This window comes from Poeciliopsis prolifica, unplaced genomic scaffold (genome assembly GCF_027474105.1).
Source record: "Poeciliopsis prolifica strain line A6 unplaced genomic scaffold, Auburn_PproV2 SCAFFOLD075, whole genome shotgun sequence".
Lineage (NCBI taxonomy): Eukaryota > Metazoa > Chordata > Actinopteri > Cyprinodontiformes > Poeciliidae > Poeciliopsis > Poeciliopsis prolifica.
The window spans coordinates 308,903-325,055 of record NW_026562450.1 but is presented as its reverse complement, the minus strand read 5'-3'; the positions used below and the strand labels follow the sequence as shown (position 1 = coordinate 325,055).

Genomic DNA, 16,153 nt, shown 5'->3' with positions numbered 1-16,153 from the left:
GACTCCATGATCCTGGAAACGGAGAGACGGTTTGCTGAAAATATTTGTCAAGGTAATCTTTAATAACGATGCCGACATAAGTTTAACGCAAAACTCAAAAAGGATGAAAGACAAACGTCACTCTGCAGTTCCTTATTCTGCAGCCAGGCAACTTTTTATACTATAAGTATAAAAATGGAAAATAAAATTATAAAATCATCAGTTTATTGGAAAACTGTTGAATTATAACAACAGCTGACAGACAGACGTATGAAACACCAACTGATGCAAATCATATTAAGCTGCGGCATGATGTCACGAAGATGTATTTCAGTAAAAAGATCAACTATTGTGGCTGATTGTACCTGAATCTCCTGTTCTCAGTACAGAGTAAGGAGTGCGCTCATGAGGCCTCCCTATAAAAACAAGACAGGGTCAAAAGTGTTGAGCGTTTTCGTCTCCAGCTGCTCGTTCTGTGCTGTTTGAGACTCACTCTTGTGTCCTGCTTTCGTCACTTCAATAAGAGAATATGCAGGACCTTCAGGTTCTTCTGCAAATAAAATACGGGACGATACGTCAGTTACTGATGATCAGGCTCATTACATCATCAAGTCTTTGAAAATTAATACCTTGTCCTCCACTTTCGGGTATTGAACTGACTCGTAGAAGTGAGTGTCACCTAAAGTGTAGAAAAATATATAAACATATTTTAAAAGGATCGAGGAAGGTTAACACGTCTGGTTCACGAGGTTTCCCTCATGACATAATCCAGAAAAACAATAAATTAAAGAAAATGATGTGGTTTTTTTATGCTGTGTGTTGTTTTCCTAAGTGGACTCATATAATACATAACTACCATTATCACTCAATTAAAAAAAAATACATTACCATCTCCTGCAGCTCCCTGGGATGTGACTGACCCATAGATGCCAACATCACCTAAAGAGCAGGAAAAGAAACAAACAAACTTGATCAACAAAGTAACAACTTCTACAACTTAATAGTAAAATTAGCACTTAGTTTCCTTTTGTTGGCATAAATTATTGTCTGGCAGGAAAGAAAAAACATGAAAATAATTTATATCAAATTCTGACCGAGACGAAGAGTGTTGTAACCATGGCTTCCAGTCTGGTTGATGACATCATTTCTGTTGGACTGATTGGAGCTGAAACGGTGAATTTGAGTCAACAAACTATTATTGATGCACATCTGGGGTGAAATATGGCAATGTGTGGCACCAACCTGATACACCACGAGTCTGTAAAAGACAATAGTTATATTATCTTGTTGTTCAAGCTGCCATGTTGCTACAACAACAAAATGTGGTTTGATGTTTTAAGTAAGAGTTTTTCTGATCTCACCTTTGGACCGACGACAGCACCACAACAAGAGCAGGAGAATAATGAGAATAATGAGAACGATTCCAACAACCAGTCCAACGATCAGCTTGTCAGGAAATGTAGAGCTGCCACGACTGGACACAGCTGCTGGAAATAAGAAAAACATTGAAAAGAAAGCAAATTATTTACTAATTTTTATAAGCCTACTTTCTGTTTGCATTGAAAACATGACGTTTCCCAATAATATCTTAACACTAAACACTTTTGTGTTTTTCAGATGTATTTTTGATGATGATACCAAATGACAAAAAAGCAGGCCAGGTCATAAACTTTGGAGTGAATTAAGATCTTATTTCTATTAAAAAAGGTACAGCAATGTCCATCCAATCAACACTGTTTTGTGTTGTTGACTCAACTGCAGCAACTTGATTTTCTCTCTGCAATATTATTTTCCAATCCGATATACTGAAAAATCTTCTTCAAAATGTTTTTGTGGTGTAAATGTACCAATTTTCACATGTATGAGAAAAAGTGAACTTTTGAAGGACTTTTAAACCAATTACAGAAAAGAAAAATTTGAATATGAATTTACTGACAGCCAGGTTTCACCTACGTTAAGAATGGATAAATAAAATCCATCAAATATTTTATCCCTCCTCACCTCTAACAGACTCCAGCTCCTGGTGACTCTTTTTCTGAATGTTTACATTTGTAGAAACCTTCATCTGACTTTGACACTGCAGAGATATTCAGCTCCTCTCTGCTGTCATTATTGATGAGTTTATCATTATGATAGAAAAACACATTGGAGAGAAATTGTTGTTTATTTCTGCAGCTCAGAGTAACAGGATTTCCCTCAGTCACAGGATGAACAGGGCTCACCAGGATAATATCATCATAATAATAACCTGTAAAAATATAATATCACATTTCAGAGGTGATTTTTAGAATAGAGTGACAGAGAAACTTCAGTTAAAAAATAATCAAATACAAGCAGTTTTTTTCTTTTGCCAAGATTTAACACTCAATTTCAAGTCAAATTAAAGAATACCTCAATGTGAATTGTATCACTTTCTGCACATATAAAGTAGAGAAAAGCTGTAAATATACAAGACTTGACTGTCATTATTATGGATTCCTAACTAAAAGTAAATAAATTAATGTCAATAATAATAAATTGGTTTCAGTTAACAATGTACTGGGATGAAAGAGAGTAAAAATTTTGATTATTTTTATGTACAAAGTGTGTAATAACAAACAAGAAATAATACTCACCATGTACAGTGATGTTCACTGCATTGCTGAACTCTCCTGATCCAGACTCACACCAGTACACTCCACTATCAGACCAGTACTTGTTGATGGTGCATGTAGATCCAGTCATTGTCCCCCAGGTGGAGCAGGTAAAGTCTGACAGTCGGCCTGTTTCTGTAAACCTCCTCACTCTCCAGTCAGTGGAGTTTCCTTTGCAAGTCAGTGTGACGGATTCAGACCAAAAGTGTTGAACTCTGTCAGGACTCACAGTGAGAGAAGCTGCTGCTGACCTGAAAAAACAAAATACATTTTAAAGATTTTACTTCAAGACAAAAGTATGTACAATGTTTACTTCACATGATTAAGGTATTACCTTTATACAGAAAACCAGAACATTTAATCAACTAAATGAAATTAACGAACAAAGCTGTGAAAGTTTTGTCATTCTGTTAGACCTTTGATAAAGAAAGAAAGAAAAGAAAGAATTAAAGAAAGAAGAAAGAAGAAAGAAAGAAAGAAAGAAAGAAGAAAGAAAGAAACAAAGAAAGAAAGAAGAAAGAAAGAAAGAAAGAAAGAAAGAAAGAAAGAAACGAAAGAAAGAAAGAAAGAAACAAACAACTGACCTGCAGACCAGATAAACTTTATTTCACTGTAACGAGTGTAAAAACTTTGGTTCTCCTCTCCTGCTCTGCACTGATATCCTGCTGGTTTGAGTCGGTCCATTAATGATGAAGGAGTTCTGCTCAGTCCCATTGATGCTGTGCCAGGTAGAGTCATAAGTGTAGGATGGTTGATTCAGCTTGGACAGATCAGGAACAGCTTTATACCAGAAGAACCTCCATCCTGCTGATTGAAGCTCCAAACCCTCACAGCTCAGAGTCACTGAGGCTCCAGGATTCGGCCATGATGGAGACACAGAGAGGACAGGCTGAGGTTTGGGAGCTGGAGAGAGAGGAGGTATAAACATACATACACACATGTAGAAATATTTTATTACATATTAAGATTTGCTAGTAAAATCCCTGTAAACATTATTCATACATGGGTGAACTCACAGGACACTGTTAATGTGATGATTCCCCACTTTGTTATGGTGAAAAAACCGTCTCTTCTTCCTCTGCATTTATAATCTCCACTGCTATCAGCAGTGATCATGGATTTGCTGGATGTTGGAGAGTTTCTATTGGTTGGAATCCATTCATACGTCCACTGAGTTCCCATCATCCTGGATCTCACATCTCAGAGTGATTTCCTCTCCTCTGTAGATCTGAGACCAGTTGGGTTGTTGGATCACAGTTGGTGTGATGGGAACTGTTCACATGAGTAACAGAGAGGAGATATTTCCAAACACCAAATAAAGAGACACATACACATTATTTACTAATGTCTGAAACCAAATCTCTCTTGTTTTAAGTTAGTTAGAATTAACTAAATTATTTATATTTGCTAAATGCCAGAAAATTTAGTGAAAATATCTTTTGAAGAATTTTTTTTGTAGCTTTTCTCATTTAAATAACTTCAAACAAGAAAGCAGTGAGTTTCAGGTCCGCCTTCAATTAACTCAAATGTTAATTGAAGGCTAATTAATTGATAATTAACCTATCAAAAGTTGAGGAAGGAAACCCAAAAGATTTGACTCAAGTCAGACAGTTTAAAAGACAAAAAAGGTAAATACATTTCTTAATTCAAAGAAAGATACAAAAAAATCTCACATGTGCTCACTATGTTTTTTTAAATCTCATTTAGCAAACAGAAATAATTTGGGTCGTTCTGGTTGAACTACAATAAGAAAATGTTTGATTTACTTCATACACTGAGAAAACAATTTTAATAACTTTTGATCCAGTGTATGTGAATATCTGTCTAATAACTCTCATTAAACTAACAAAATAAAATGATCACTGGTAAAGAACAATAAAGCAAAACAAAGCAGTATTAGACATATAATATGCACTTCCTATAAATTACTGGCTTACAGCCAGAATGTTGCACTGTTTGCATCACATAATCACATTTGTGACAGTTTTTCCATCAAACAGACATAAGTTGCTGCAGTAAATCCTCTGTCAATATCAACATAGAAATTGATTGTCTGGTTTAAATATCAACATGAACAGGAGCAAATTTTCTGCTTCCAGGCTTCATTAGATGGAGTTACAGATGATGATCGTTGCACTGGAGTCATAATACTTTTAACACCACTGATGAACAAAGAAGCACTAAAGATGTTTAATTTCACATAAAGACAAGTTTACCTGTTTTCTGAATAGTGACCTTTCCGCTGGTTTCAGTGTAGAAAACTGGATCTCCTCTTCCTCCTCTGCAGCCGTACTCTCCTCCCTCTGAGATGAAGAGGACTCCGTCTGATTCACTGGTTCTGATGGACTGAGCTGCAGAAGAATCTGACTCCAGTTTGAACCAGTCAAACTTCCAGCCAACTCCATTGTCAATAAGGCAGGTCAGTGTTACACTGCCCCCTGCTGGTATGATGTTATCACTTGCTGTTAGTGAAGCTTTGGGTCGATTTGCTGATTGAAACAGAAAACAAGACAAGCTTTAGAAAGTGGCTTGTTTGAGGAAACAATCTGTTCAGATCAACTTTAACTTCTGAGTCACTTATGCTGTTTGATGTTTTATGTTTCCTGGTCAAGTTATTGTTGAAAATTAGAATTCATTCCTAATCAATTTACCTGATTAAAAAGAAATATTAAACTAATCTTTCAAAAACCAGTATTTGGAAGCGTGACTAGAATCAACTGAACTTCACTTCCATTTCTAAAACTACAGACAAAGTACAAATCTAAAACAACACAGAAAAGCAACATTCATAACTTCTCCTTCTGTTCTCTGATTGGCCCAATAGAAATTCTACTGGAGAAAATCCAAGTCAATGGGAGAAAGCCCAGACAGAGCACTGAAGAGAGATCAGAACTAAGTGTTGCTGCATAGGAAGGCAATGGCCAGGCTCACATAAAGTAGTCTAAACCTGTTATAAAATACCAAATTATTTCTGATTTACCATTTAACATGAGAACTAATGCAGATTTTTAGGAGTTTTGCATCCAAAAATGTTGTCTGGTGTTCTAGGATTGTGAGAATGAGGATGTTTCTGTTAGCCTTACATTTCACTGTCAGTGGAAAGTGAAAACTCCAGCCTGAGTTCTGATCTCCTTTACTAGCCATACAATAGTAACTCCCACTGTCAGACTCAGAGACGCTGTTGATGCTGTATTCATTGGATGTTGGAGAGTTTCTATTGTCTGGACTCCATTCATACGTCCACTGAGTTCCTTCATCGTCCTCCATCTCACATCTCAGAGTGACCGTCTCCTCTGAATACGACAGGCCAGCTGGGATGCCGCTTCACAGTCGGCGCAGACACTAAAATGTATAATATTCAATCAGAAGACAGAAAATTATATTGAGAAAAACACTGAAAACGTTGAATTCTTATAGCTTATGATTATCAGCCTCATTAAATGATATGCAAATAAAACATTTTTATATTTACTGACAAAGAAAAAAAGACATGTTATGTTTTAAGGTGAATCACAAACTGAGCTCAACAAACGGTAATAAAACTTGACAGATAAACAGATAATATTTTAAAGCAGCTTTTTTTTTTATTTCAGAATAGAACTGAACTCACCAATTTTCTGAATGTTGCTTTTTTCTGTGAAAAACTGGATTTCCTCTTCCTCCTCTGCAGCTGTAGACACCTCTCTCTGAGACACTGACGTCACTTTGTTGTTCACTGGTTCCACTGAGCTGAACTGGTTCATCATTTCGGAACCAATCAAACTTCCAGTCATCAGATTCGTCCACATAGCAGGTCAGTGTTATGCTGCCCCCTGCTGGTATGATTGTTCTGTGTGCTGTCAGTGTGGCTTTGGGTTTATCTGCTGAGGGTTTTAAATAAACAGGAAAGAAAAGAAAATCATATTAGTGACCAATCTTTGCTTGGTGGTTTCTCTGTTTTGCTTTTGGTGATAATTTATTATTAACATGTGAAAAGCTTATTAGGAAAAATCACATTATTGCCAGACAAGGGGAAAATACGTCGGTCGCATAAATGAAACTCACTAAACATTGCAAACATATACAATACAGTCTTGAAAGAAGAATATGACAGGAGAAACAGCAATGCATTTGGATTCACAAGGTCCGGTTTCTGAATCAGTCATGTGATTCGGTCCAATTGGGAGGCTTCAAACGTCACCGCCTGTTTCTACACCACAAGCCTCGATACAATAACCCTCATTGATTACTTGATACACGCTCTTTAATGCCTCAACACAGAGGCCACATCACTAAATCATATAAGAACTTCAAAAAACTAAACTATTTTAACACTAAACTGTCTTAAAATGTTGAGTATAGCTTTGTACCACATTAAATGCTTTACTGTGAACTGCAGAGTGACTCTGTAGTGTTTACTTCAGTGACATGAAGCTGTTTATATTTATCTAACAGAAAGTCTTTTGCTTTTATTTTGCTTGTAGTCAGAAATAACAGAAAACCTGGTTTTATATTAAATCCAAACAATATAAAGTTTCTAAATCAGACTCACATTTCACTGTCAGTGTGACGCCATCGCTCATTCTGTTTGTTGATGAACTCCTGTAGCCATACAGCTGTAAAACTCCACTGTGATAATCATAGACTTCATTGATGCTGTATTCACTGGATCTTATTTGAATGTCTCCATTTTTTTCCATTCATATGTCCACTGAGTTCCTCCTCCTTCCTTGATCTCACATCTCAGAGTGACTTTCTCTCCTCTATATACAACAGACCCACTGGGTTGTCGGTTCACAGTCGGCTTGGAAACTATTCAACAAAAACAAAACAGTTTTCGACATGAAAACAGTCAGAAATATCCTTATATTATCTCTAATGTTCACCTGTCTGATACCCACATCAACAATGTTTAAGCAAACATTTTCTGGCTGAATATTTAATAAATCAAAAGTACAATTTTATAGAAACTATGTTAATTTCTGGGCTCATAATCTCCATGATTTTTTTTATTTTAACAAACATGTTAATTGTGTTTTCTAACTCAAAGACAGCACTTGTAATTTTTGACAGCTGACTGAATATTTATTTCAAAACCTTTACTTAAGAGAACAAGACTACAGAAAACATGTGAAACATTACAAATGAGTATATCCTTCCCTACATTTTAATAGAAAATAACTCTAATAAACTTAAGGTGTTACATTACTATGTAAGAGTCAAGTAACAGTAAGAGGAACATTTGAACCCTAAACGGCTTCAAAATGCAACAAATCAACATTTGGAGAGATGCAGCGAAAAGGTTTTAGCGAAGCATCAAATCGAAGATGAATGTAAACTCCAAATGTATCAATTAAAAAATAATTAATCTTCACATTAACAGAATCAATATTTCATTTTAAGGCATCATCAAACAGAGGTGCAGTCTTGCAATTACTGTTTTACTATGGTTCCAACATTATGGCGACTAAAACACAACTGATAAACAAATTCTAGATTTAGAGAGAGATTTTTATTTCATTACAAAATTAAGAACAAACTTACCATTTCACAACAGAAATTTTATCACTTATTTCAGTTTGAAAACTTGAATATTTTCTTCCTCCTCTGCAGCTGTACTCTCCTCCCGCTGATACAGAGATAACTCTGTTTGGATCTCTGTTTCCTGTCGCTGCAGAATATTGTTGATCATTTCTGAACCAATCAAACTTCCAGTCATCAGATCCGTCCACGGAGCAGGTCAGTGTTGTGCTGCCCTCTAGTGGTATGAATGTTGGGTCTGCTGTCAGTGTGGCTCTGGGTTTATCTGCTGTTGGATTAAAGCAAAATGAAAGTGACTCAATAATCAAACTATTAATTAATTCATGACAAGTTTAAAAAACGTAATCATCTTAAAAAGATGAATGTGTTAAATTCTTATTTACTTCAGTGACATGTAGCTGTTTTTATTTATCTAACAGAAAGTCTCTTGCCTTTATTTTTTTTGTAGTCAGAAATAACAGAAAACCTGGTTTTATATTAAATCCAAACAATATAAAGTTTCTAAATCAGACTCACGTTTCACTGTCAGTGTGACGTCATCGCTCCATTCTGTTTGTTGATGATCTCCTGCAGCCATACAGCTGTAAACTCCACTGTGATATTCAGAGACTTCATTGATGCTGTATTCACTGGATCTTATTTGAATGTCTCCATTGTTTTTTCTCCATTCATATGTCCACTGAGTTCCTCCTTCCTTGATCTCACATCTCAGAGTGACTTTCTCTCCTCTATATACAACAGACCCACTGGGTTGAAGGATCACAGTCGGCTTGGAAACTATTCAACAAAAACAAACAGTTTTCAACATGAAAACAGTCAGAAATATCCTGATATTATCTCTAATGTTCACCTGTATGACACCCACATCAACAATGTTTAAGCAAACATTTTCTGGCTGAATATTTAATAAATCAAAAGTACAATTTTATAGAAACTATTTTAATTTCTGAGCTTATAATCTGCATAATTTTTTATGTTATTTTAACAAACATGTTAATTGTGTTTTCTAACTCAAAGACAGCACTTGTAATTTTTGACAGCTGACTGAATATTTATGTCAAAAGCTTTACTTAAGAGAACAAGACTACAGAAAATATGTGAAACATTACAAATGAGTAAATCCTTCCCTGCATTGTAATAGAAAATAACTGTAATAAACTTAAGGTGTTACATTACTATGTAAGAGTCAAATAACAGAATCAGTATTTCATTTTAAGGCATCATAAAATAGAGGTGCAGTCTTGCAATTACTGTTTTATTATGGTTCCAACATTATGGCGACTAAAACACAACTGATAAACAAATTCTAGATTAAAGAGAGATTTTTATTTCATTACAGAATTAAGAAATAAACTTACCAATTTTCACAACAGAGATTTTATCACTTTTTTCAGTTTGAAAACTTGAATATTTTCTTCCTCCTCTGCAGCTGTACTCTCCTCCCTCTGAGACATAGATAACTCTGTTTGGATCTCTGTTTCCTCTCGCTGCAGAATATTGTTGATCATTTCTGAACCAATCAAACTTCCAGTCATCAGATTCGTCCACAGAGCAGGTCAGTGTCGTGCTGCCCCCTGCTGGTATGAATGTTGGGTCTGCTGTCAATGTGGCTCTGGGTTTATATGCTGTTGGATTAAAACAAAATAAAAGTGACTCAATAATCAAACTACTAATTAATTCTTGACATGTTTACAAAACTTAATCATCTTAAAAAGTTGAATATGTTCAAATTTACTTTAGTGACATGTAGCTGTTTTTATTTATCTAACAGAAAGTCTCTTGCTTTTATTTTGCTTGTGGTCAGAAATAACAGAAAACCTGGTTTTATATTAAATCCAAACAATATAAAGTTTCTAAATCAGACACATTTCACTGTCAGTGTGACGCCATCGCTCCATTCTGTTTGTTGATGATCTCCTGCAGCCATACATCTGTAAACTCCACTGTGATATTCAGAGACTTCATTGATGCTGTATTCACTGGATCTTATTTGAATGTTTCCATTGTTTGTTCTCCATTCATATGTCCACTGAGTTCTTCCTCCTTCCTTGATCTTACATCTCAGAGTGACTTTCTCTCCACTATATACAACAGACCACTGGGTTGAAGGATCACAGTTGGCTTGGAAACTATTCAACAAAAACAAAACAGTTTTCATCCGGAAAACAGACAAAAAATCCTTTGGGTTGTTTGCATGTGTGATATGCAGGTAAAGACAGGAAATATATTTTTAACAGCTAACTGATTGTTTTTCTATTGCTTCAGATGACAAAATCTCAAAAATTTAGACTTATTTTTTCCACAGCATCTTTTTCCAAACTAACTTTGCACTAAACACTAATTTATCTTAGCTAACATACATCTGGATTAAAATCAAGTAACAAAAAGACGAGCACATGAACTCTAAGTTACTTCAAAATCCAGTTGATCAAACCTTCAGTATTAGAAATGGAAATATGCAGCAAAAAGGGTTTAAACATGAAACTGAAGATACTGAAGATAAATGATAACTAAAAATGTCTCAATTAAAATTTATAACATGAACAGAAACATTTCATTTTAAGGCGTCATGAAATGGAGTTTCAGTCATATAAATACTGTTTTATGAAGTGTCATAGGAAAAGACACCGCCGTTGGTGAGCTGTCAGAGAAACCCCTGAGAGCTCAGAAACTATCATGATAATAACTTAATAATGATTAAAAAATTAGAGTCACATCATAGTTTTTGTATTGGGAAAAAAGTAAAAGTAGAGAATTTATAAATGTTTCTCTGGGGTCACTATGTGGAGTTATTATTGAACATTATTTCAGGATGTTCTGCTTTCCTGTCTCAAAACTTCATTTGTGAACCAAACAGTTGCATCAATTCTGACTAACAGTTTGATCAGCCATGTTTTTGTTTTTTTTTTCTCAGAGAATTTTTGTTGGCTCTTGTGGCCCGTATCTTTTTTTTTAAGTTGGCTGACAGGAAAGAGGGGACGCAGAGAGAGGGGAAGACATGTGGCAAATGTCGAACCCACAACGGCTGCGTCGAGGACTAAGGCCTCCATACGTGGGTTGTGCTAAACCCCTACGCCCCCAGCACGCCCCTGATCAGTATTTTTGCAGAACAAACGGAGAGTAATTTAGACCAGGAAGCTGTTGGTCCTCTTTTTCTAATTGGACATTCCAGATGATTGAAACCCAACGCGAGTATTTTGCCCAAAGTACAAAAAATATGCGTTTTTTGTCATTTTTTAATTGTGGAGTATATCCTGCTCTTTAGATTTGCCAGCCATTTTCAGGTTAGCAACTGGAACTTAATTATCTTAATTATAACTGGGCCGAACAGTATAGCATATGAGGATACCTTAAGACTGCAGCTGATGGTAAATTGTGGAACAGATGGATGAAATTGTCAGTCACAACTGAACTGTTGTCAGGTATATTAATACATAATTATCAGCAGACTAATGTATGGTTATATGGTCGTGTTGTCAAATTCACACAAATGTCTTATAGACTGGTTAGTTTAGTCACCAGTTAGTTCAGTAACTGGTTAATTCAACTTTGTTCTTTTAGTCAGAGCATGAAACTTAAGTGGTTAAAAACGATGCATCCTGTTTTAGGTGCTGGTGAGATCCTGTGGTGGTTGTGGTCGGTACATTGGGTTTTAGCTGACAGCCAGAAGGGAAAAGTCGAACTATAAAAAAACATCTAGTCACTGGTTGTTAGTTTAGTTTCACTTGCCTATAAATTTGTACTTATACTTAATAGGGCTGCAACGCTAGACAAAACATCATACTAGCTGTATTAAAATGAAAAATCTGATAAAAAAACATCAATACATTACAGAAACTAAATGAGAAAAAATGAAATATATTTCTCACCTTCAGTGTTTCCATAAAAGATCACACAGAGCACTGAAACAAAGATAACTTCTTTAGGAGACATTTCTATCAAACTGACACAATTAGTGATATTACATTTAAACATTTGTATTTTCACATGAAAATAGCTTTTTATTAACTCACATTGCCTAACTGGGCCATTAAAATGTTACTTTAAGTGCCAGATGAACATTTTCAACCAGTTTTCCACTTTTATACAAAATGCCAATAGAGATTCAGTAATTTACTTACCGAAGAAGTTCAGCCTCAGCAGCAGCTCGTTCCTCATCCTCACATGCAGATCAAATGCGAGGTCTACCTGACTACCTATGTGTAGACTGTCGGTTTCCTCCCCGCTTTGGTGGCAGCCGTTATTAGAAGCCGTTATGCTTCCTGTCCGCTGCATGTTCACTTGTGCAAAGATCTGCGCTTGGCCTTTTGAAAAACACTCAACCAAAATTGCACAGATGTAAATAGGTGATGTGGATTTCTGCATATGCATGAAATTGTGGTGCAAAAATTATTAGAGAGCTTGTTCTTTTAAAATGTGTTTATAAATACAATATTATATCCTTGTACTGCATTGTTTTAGCATCAGTCATCCACTCTAAGGTGAAGCTCTATTACAAGGAATGCTTTAAAAACCAAGTTTGTGACGCTCATGGAGACTTTTTGTAAAAGATCTGCAGGTGTAACTACAACTAAACATGATGCTACAAAGTAGCTAGACAAGTTGATGCACATGGCAACTACACTAACCACAGTAATACCACTATTGTTGCGCTACTTTCCACACTCTCACAAGTATTGCTTGTTATTCATTTAGAGCTGAGCACATTTACTGACCACATAGAGAAGGTGTTGCTGTTAGCTCTGATAGGGAGCTCTGCAAAGTCACATGATTCATTTGTTCTGTACGTGTCTGACATCGTTCCTCTACGCGTCATTATGCAAAGTTTTGTGGCCTTCACAGCAGGCCTAAAACTGTGACTTATGTGAAACTAAATTGTTGTTTAATGATAGCATCGTGCTGTTAGCCTGATGTGGCTGTGATGCCAGAAAAACAACAGCAGTCACGGCGTTGCTAATGGCCAGCAGGTTGTGGTGTGGCTGTGTGCTTAAAAGCTTGTGAAGCAAAAAACTGATGATTCAGAACCGATTTTATTGCCAAAGATGAATTAATAGATCAGTCTTATTGATGTTCATTTGAATCAGTTAGGAAACATGCTAGTACCAGGGCTTTAATATGTTTGTGTTGATTATTTAACCAACTGTGTCCCTTTTGGAGTCTGTAGAATTGGATATCACCTGCTGTAATTTCAGAGGTTAAGTCCAAATCTTGATACTGAAAGATAATTTGTTTAGTTTTCAGAAAATATTTTTTTTTCAGATGTCTAGTTTCGGTGCTTTAGACATAAGACATAATAAATGTGTCTTTGGTTGTCACTGTTGGTGGAATAAAGTCAAAGATCTGCAATCATAACTGTGTTGCCTCGTTCATATAAGTGACGTCCAGTTTTAAAGTTTGTGCTTGTAGTTCATATGACGCCCCGATGCTACAAATTACTAAATTCGTCTAAATTGGAACATTTTGTGGACTGATGGCGTAAGGGTGGGACATTTTTAAAGGGGCAGATTTATATATTTTCCAGGCAGATAGTGCCATTTTATAGCACAATAAAATAACTCCACTTACAAAAATGCTGAATAAAGCTGAAAATATATTTATTGTCTTAAGTCAAATATGAATCTTATCATAGCAAAAAACTAATCATATAAAATGTCTTCAACAAAAACTTGTCTCAAAAGACACAAACTGCGGTTTATGAGTGATTTTGGAGGTGGCCTGTTTTTGTCAAAAGCACCAAAACTTTACTTTTCACTTTTTCATTTTATGTTTTTATTGCTGCTTTGGATTTAAAATTCAAAACTGTATGAAAATCAAGATAAAAACTTTGACATTTCTTCTTTACTTTGATAATAAATCAATGTAATTAAATCACTGCTAAAGATAAAGTAGGAACAATGTAAACAGATCATTAGTTGCTCATTGAAAAGAAACACATCGAAACAAACTGACCTGCTGAAAAGACAAAACTTGGATCTCTGTAGTTTGGTTTTCCACGTCCTGCTTCACACACATAACCTGCTGTATTATTGAGTCCATGAACAATGTAGAAATTCTCATCAGTCCCATCAGAGCTGCCAGGCAGCAGCTCATAGCTGTAGGATCTGCGTGGTGGATCAGGAACAGCTTTATACCAGAAGAACCTGGTTCCTGAAGGTGAAGGTTCAACCTGACAGCTCAGAGTCACTGAGGCTCCAGGACTCAGCCATGATGGAGACACAGAGAGTTCATCTGTTGGAGAGTCACATTGATGTTTTCAACACTGTTACTTTTCAAACAGTCAAGTGTTATAATATTTCTATGTAACCCAAAGGCTTCAATTTAAAAAAATATATAGTTTGACAAACTAGAATATTTTCGAGTTGTAGTATATTAAAAAAGATTTTAATGCCTCCTAACTACATTTTTAAAAAACACTCTTAAATGTTTATTTCATTTTCTCGCCTTAGAATGAACTCAGAGAGAAATGTTAGTTTGTATCTTACTCTTACATCCTATTTTAATGATCTACTCTTGCACAACTATCAATAGCGATGTACATGTAAAACTAAGACAGACTTGAGTTAAATCAAACTTTTGTGCTGAACTCAAGACATACATTAAATTGTAATTTCGTCCATTTGTACAATTAAGGAAGAACAACGTTGGAAAAAGGATGAGACCAATTAGTGGCTGAAATATCTAAAATATTAACACTGATAACAACTGCTATGTAAACATAGGTCCAGAAAAACACACTCAGCTTACTCATACCAAACACATTAAATATTTATTTTATGATTTATGATCAACTTACACAAAGTTAATACGACAACATCGCTCCAGTCTGTTGATTCATCTCCACTTGTTCCTCTGCAGCTGTATTATCCACTATCAGACTCTTTAGCTGAAGTTATGATAATGTATTCCTGGGATGTTTGAGGTTCATTTAACCTGGTTGGTCTCCATTCAAAGGTCCATTTTCTTCCTTCTCCTCCTGGGATCTCACACTGGAGAATAACTTTCTCACCTCTGTATATCAGAGGCCAGTTTGGGTTCAGGGTCACAGTGGCTCGATTGAGAACTGTTCACATAAACAACATAATGTATTAGTTTAAGAGAAAGAATTTAACTTTATTTGACGAGTTGTGAATAAGACACCGTCATAAACATGATATAACGCCAGTCACAAATATGAAGTAAGTCTTTGTGAATATTTATTACTGTTGTCATAAAGTGTCATTCGGTAAATCATGACACTTTCAATACAAAGTTTACATTATTCAATATTTCTTCGCTGTGACAACTTGACATTAACTAAGAAATTATGATCTGACCAATTTGTTATAAAACTATTACTAATTAAACTTTAAAAAATTATGTATCTTTCTGTGGTTAAAGCTCAAATTTAAAAGTTAAAGCTAAAACATTATAAAAGTTTCTGTTTTGGTTGGCACTCACATTTTTCACCTACTAAATAGCTCTTTACCATACACTTTTTTCACTTACACTTTTAAAGGCCTCGCCTTTTCTCCTCCAAACATATTGCTGGGTGTTGTGGCCAAACAGCTCGATTTTTGTTTTGTCTGACCCCAGAACTTTCCTCCAGAAGGTTTTATCTTCGTCCATGTGATCAGCTGCAAACTTCAGCCGAGTCTTAAGGTGCCTTTTCTGGAGCAAGGGCTTCTTTCTTGCACGGCAGCCTCTCAGTCCATGGCTCTTGACCATCCTGACCAATCTCCTCTCGGCAGCATGTGATAGCTTGCATTTTCTTCCTGATCGTGGCAGTGACACAACTGTTCCATGCACTTTATACTTGCGAATAATTGTCTGCACAGTTGCTCTTGGGACCTGTAGCAGTTTCGAAATGGCTCCAAGTGACTTCCCTGACTTGTTCAAGTCAATAATTCGCTTTTCAGATCAACACTGAGTTCCTTTGACTTTCCCATTGTAGCTTTTGAGGCTGAGTCTAATCACAGGGTCAAATGAGCCCTATTTCAATGGGCTCAAGAACAGTAAACAACTGTAGTCAATCAGAATCACTT

General features: G+C 35.8%; 1 protein-coding gene across 1 annotated transcript; it reads right to left on the bottom strand.

Annotated features, from left to right (window-relative positions):
- Positions 1 to 578: 578 nt before the first annotated feature.
- LOC129352347 (uncharacterized) lies at positions 579 to 15,836 on the bottom strand. The gene is given in 20 exon segments (XM_055021302.1): positions 579 to 658; positions 868 to 918; positions 1,074 to 1,144; positions 1,222 to 1,237; positions 1,341 to 1,463; positions 1,988 to 2,227; positions 2,595 to 2,863; positions 3,193 to 3,239; positions 3,241 to 3,515; positions 5,696 to 5,850; positions 7,298 to 7,403; positions 8,649 to 8,909; positions 9,491 to 9,757; positions 9,999 to 10,261; positions 11,482 to 11,494; positions 12,254 to 12,436; positions 14,082 to 14,360; positions 14,926 to 14,987; positions 15,139 to 15,192; positions 15,598 to 15,836. Coding segments are annotated over 20 exon segments (3,054 nt in total).
- Between the last annotated feature and the right edge of the window lie 317 nt (positions 15,837 to 16,153).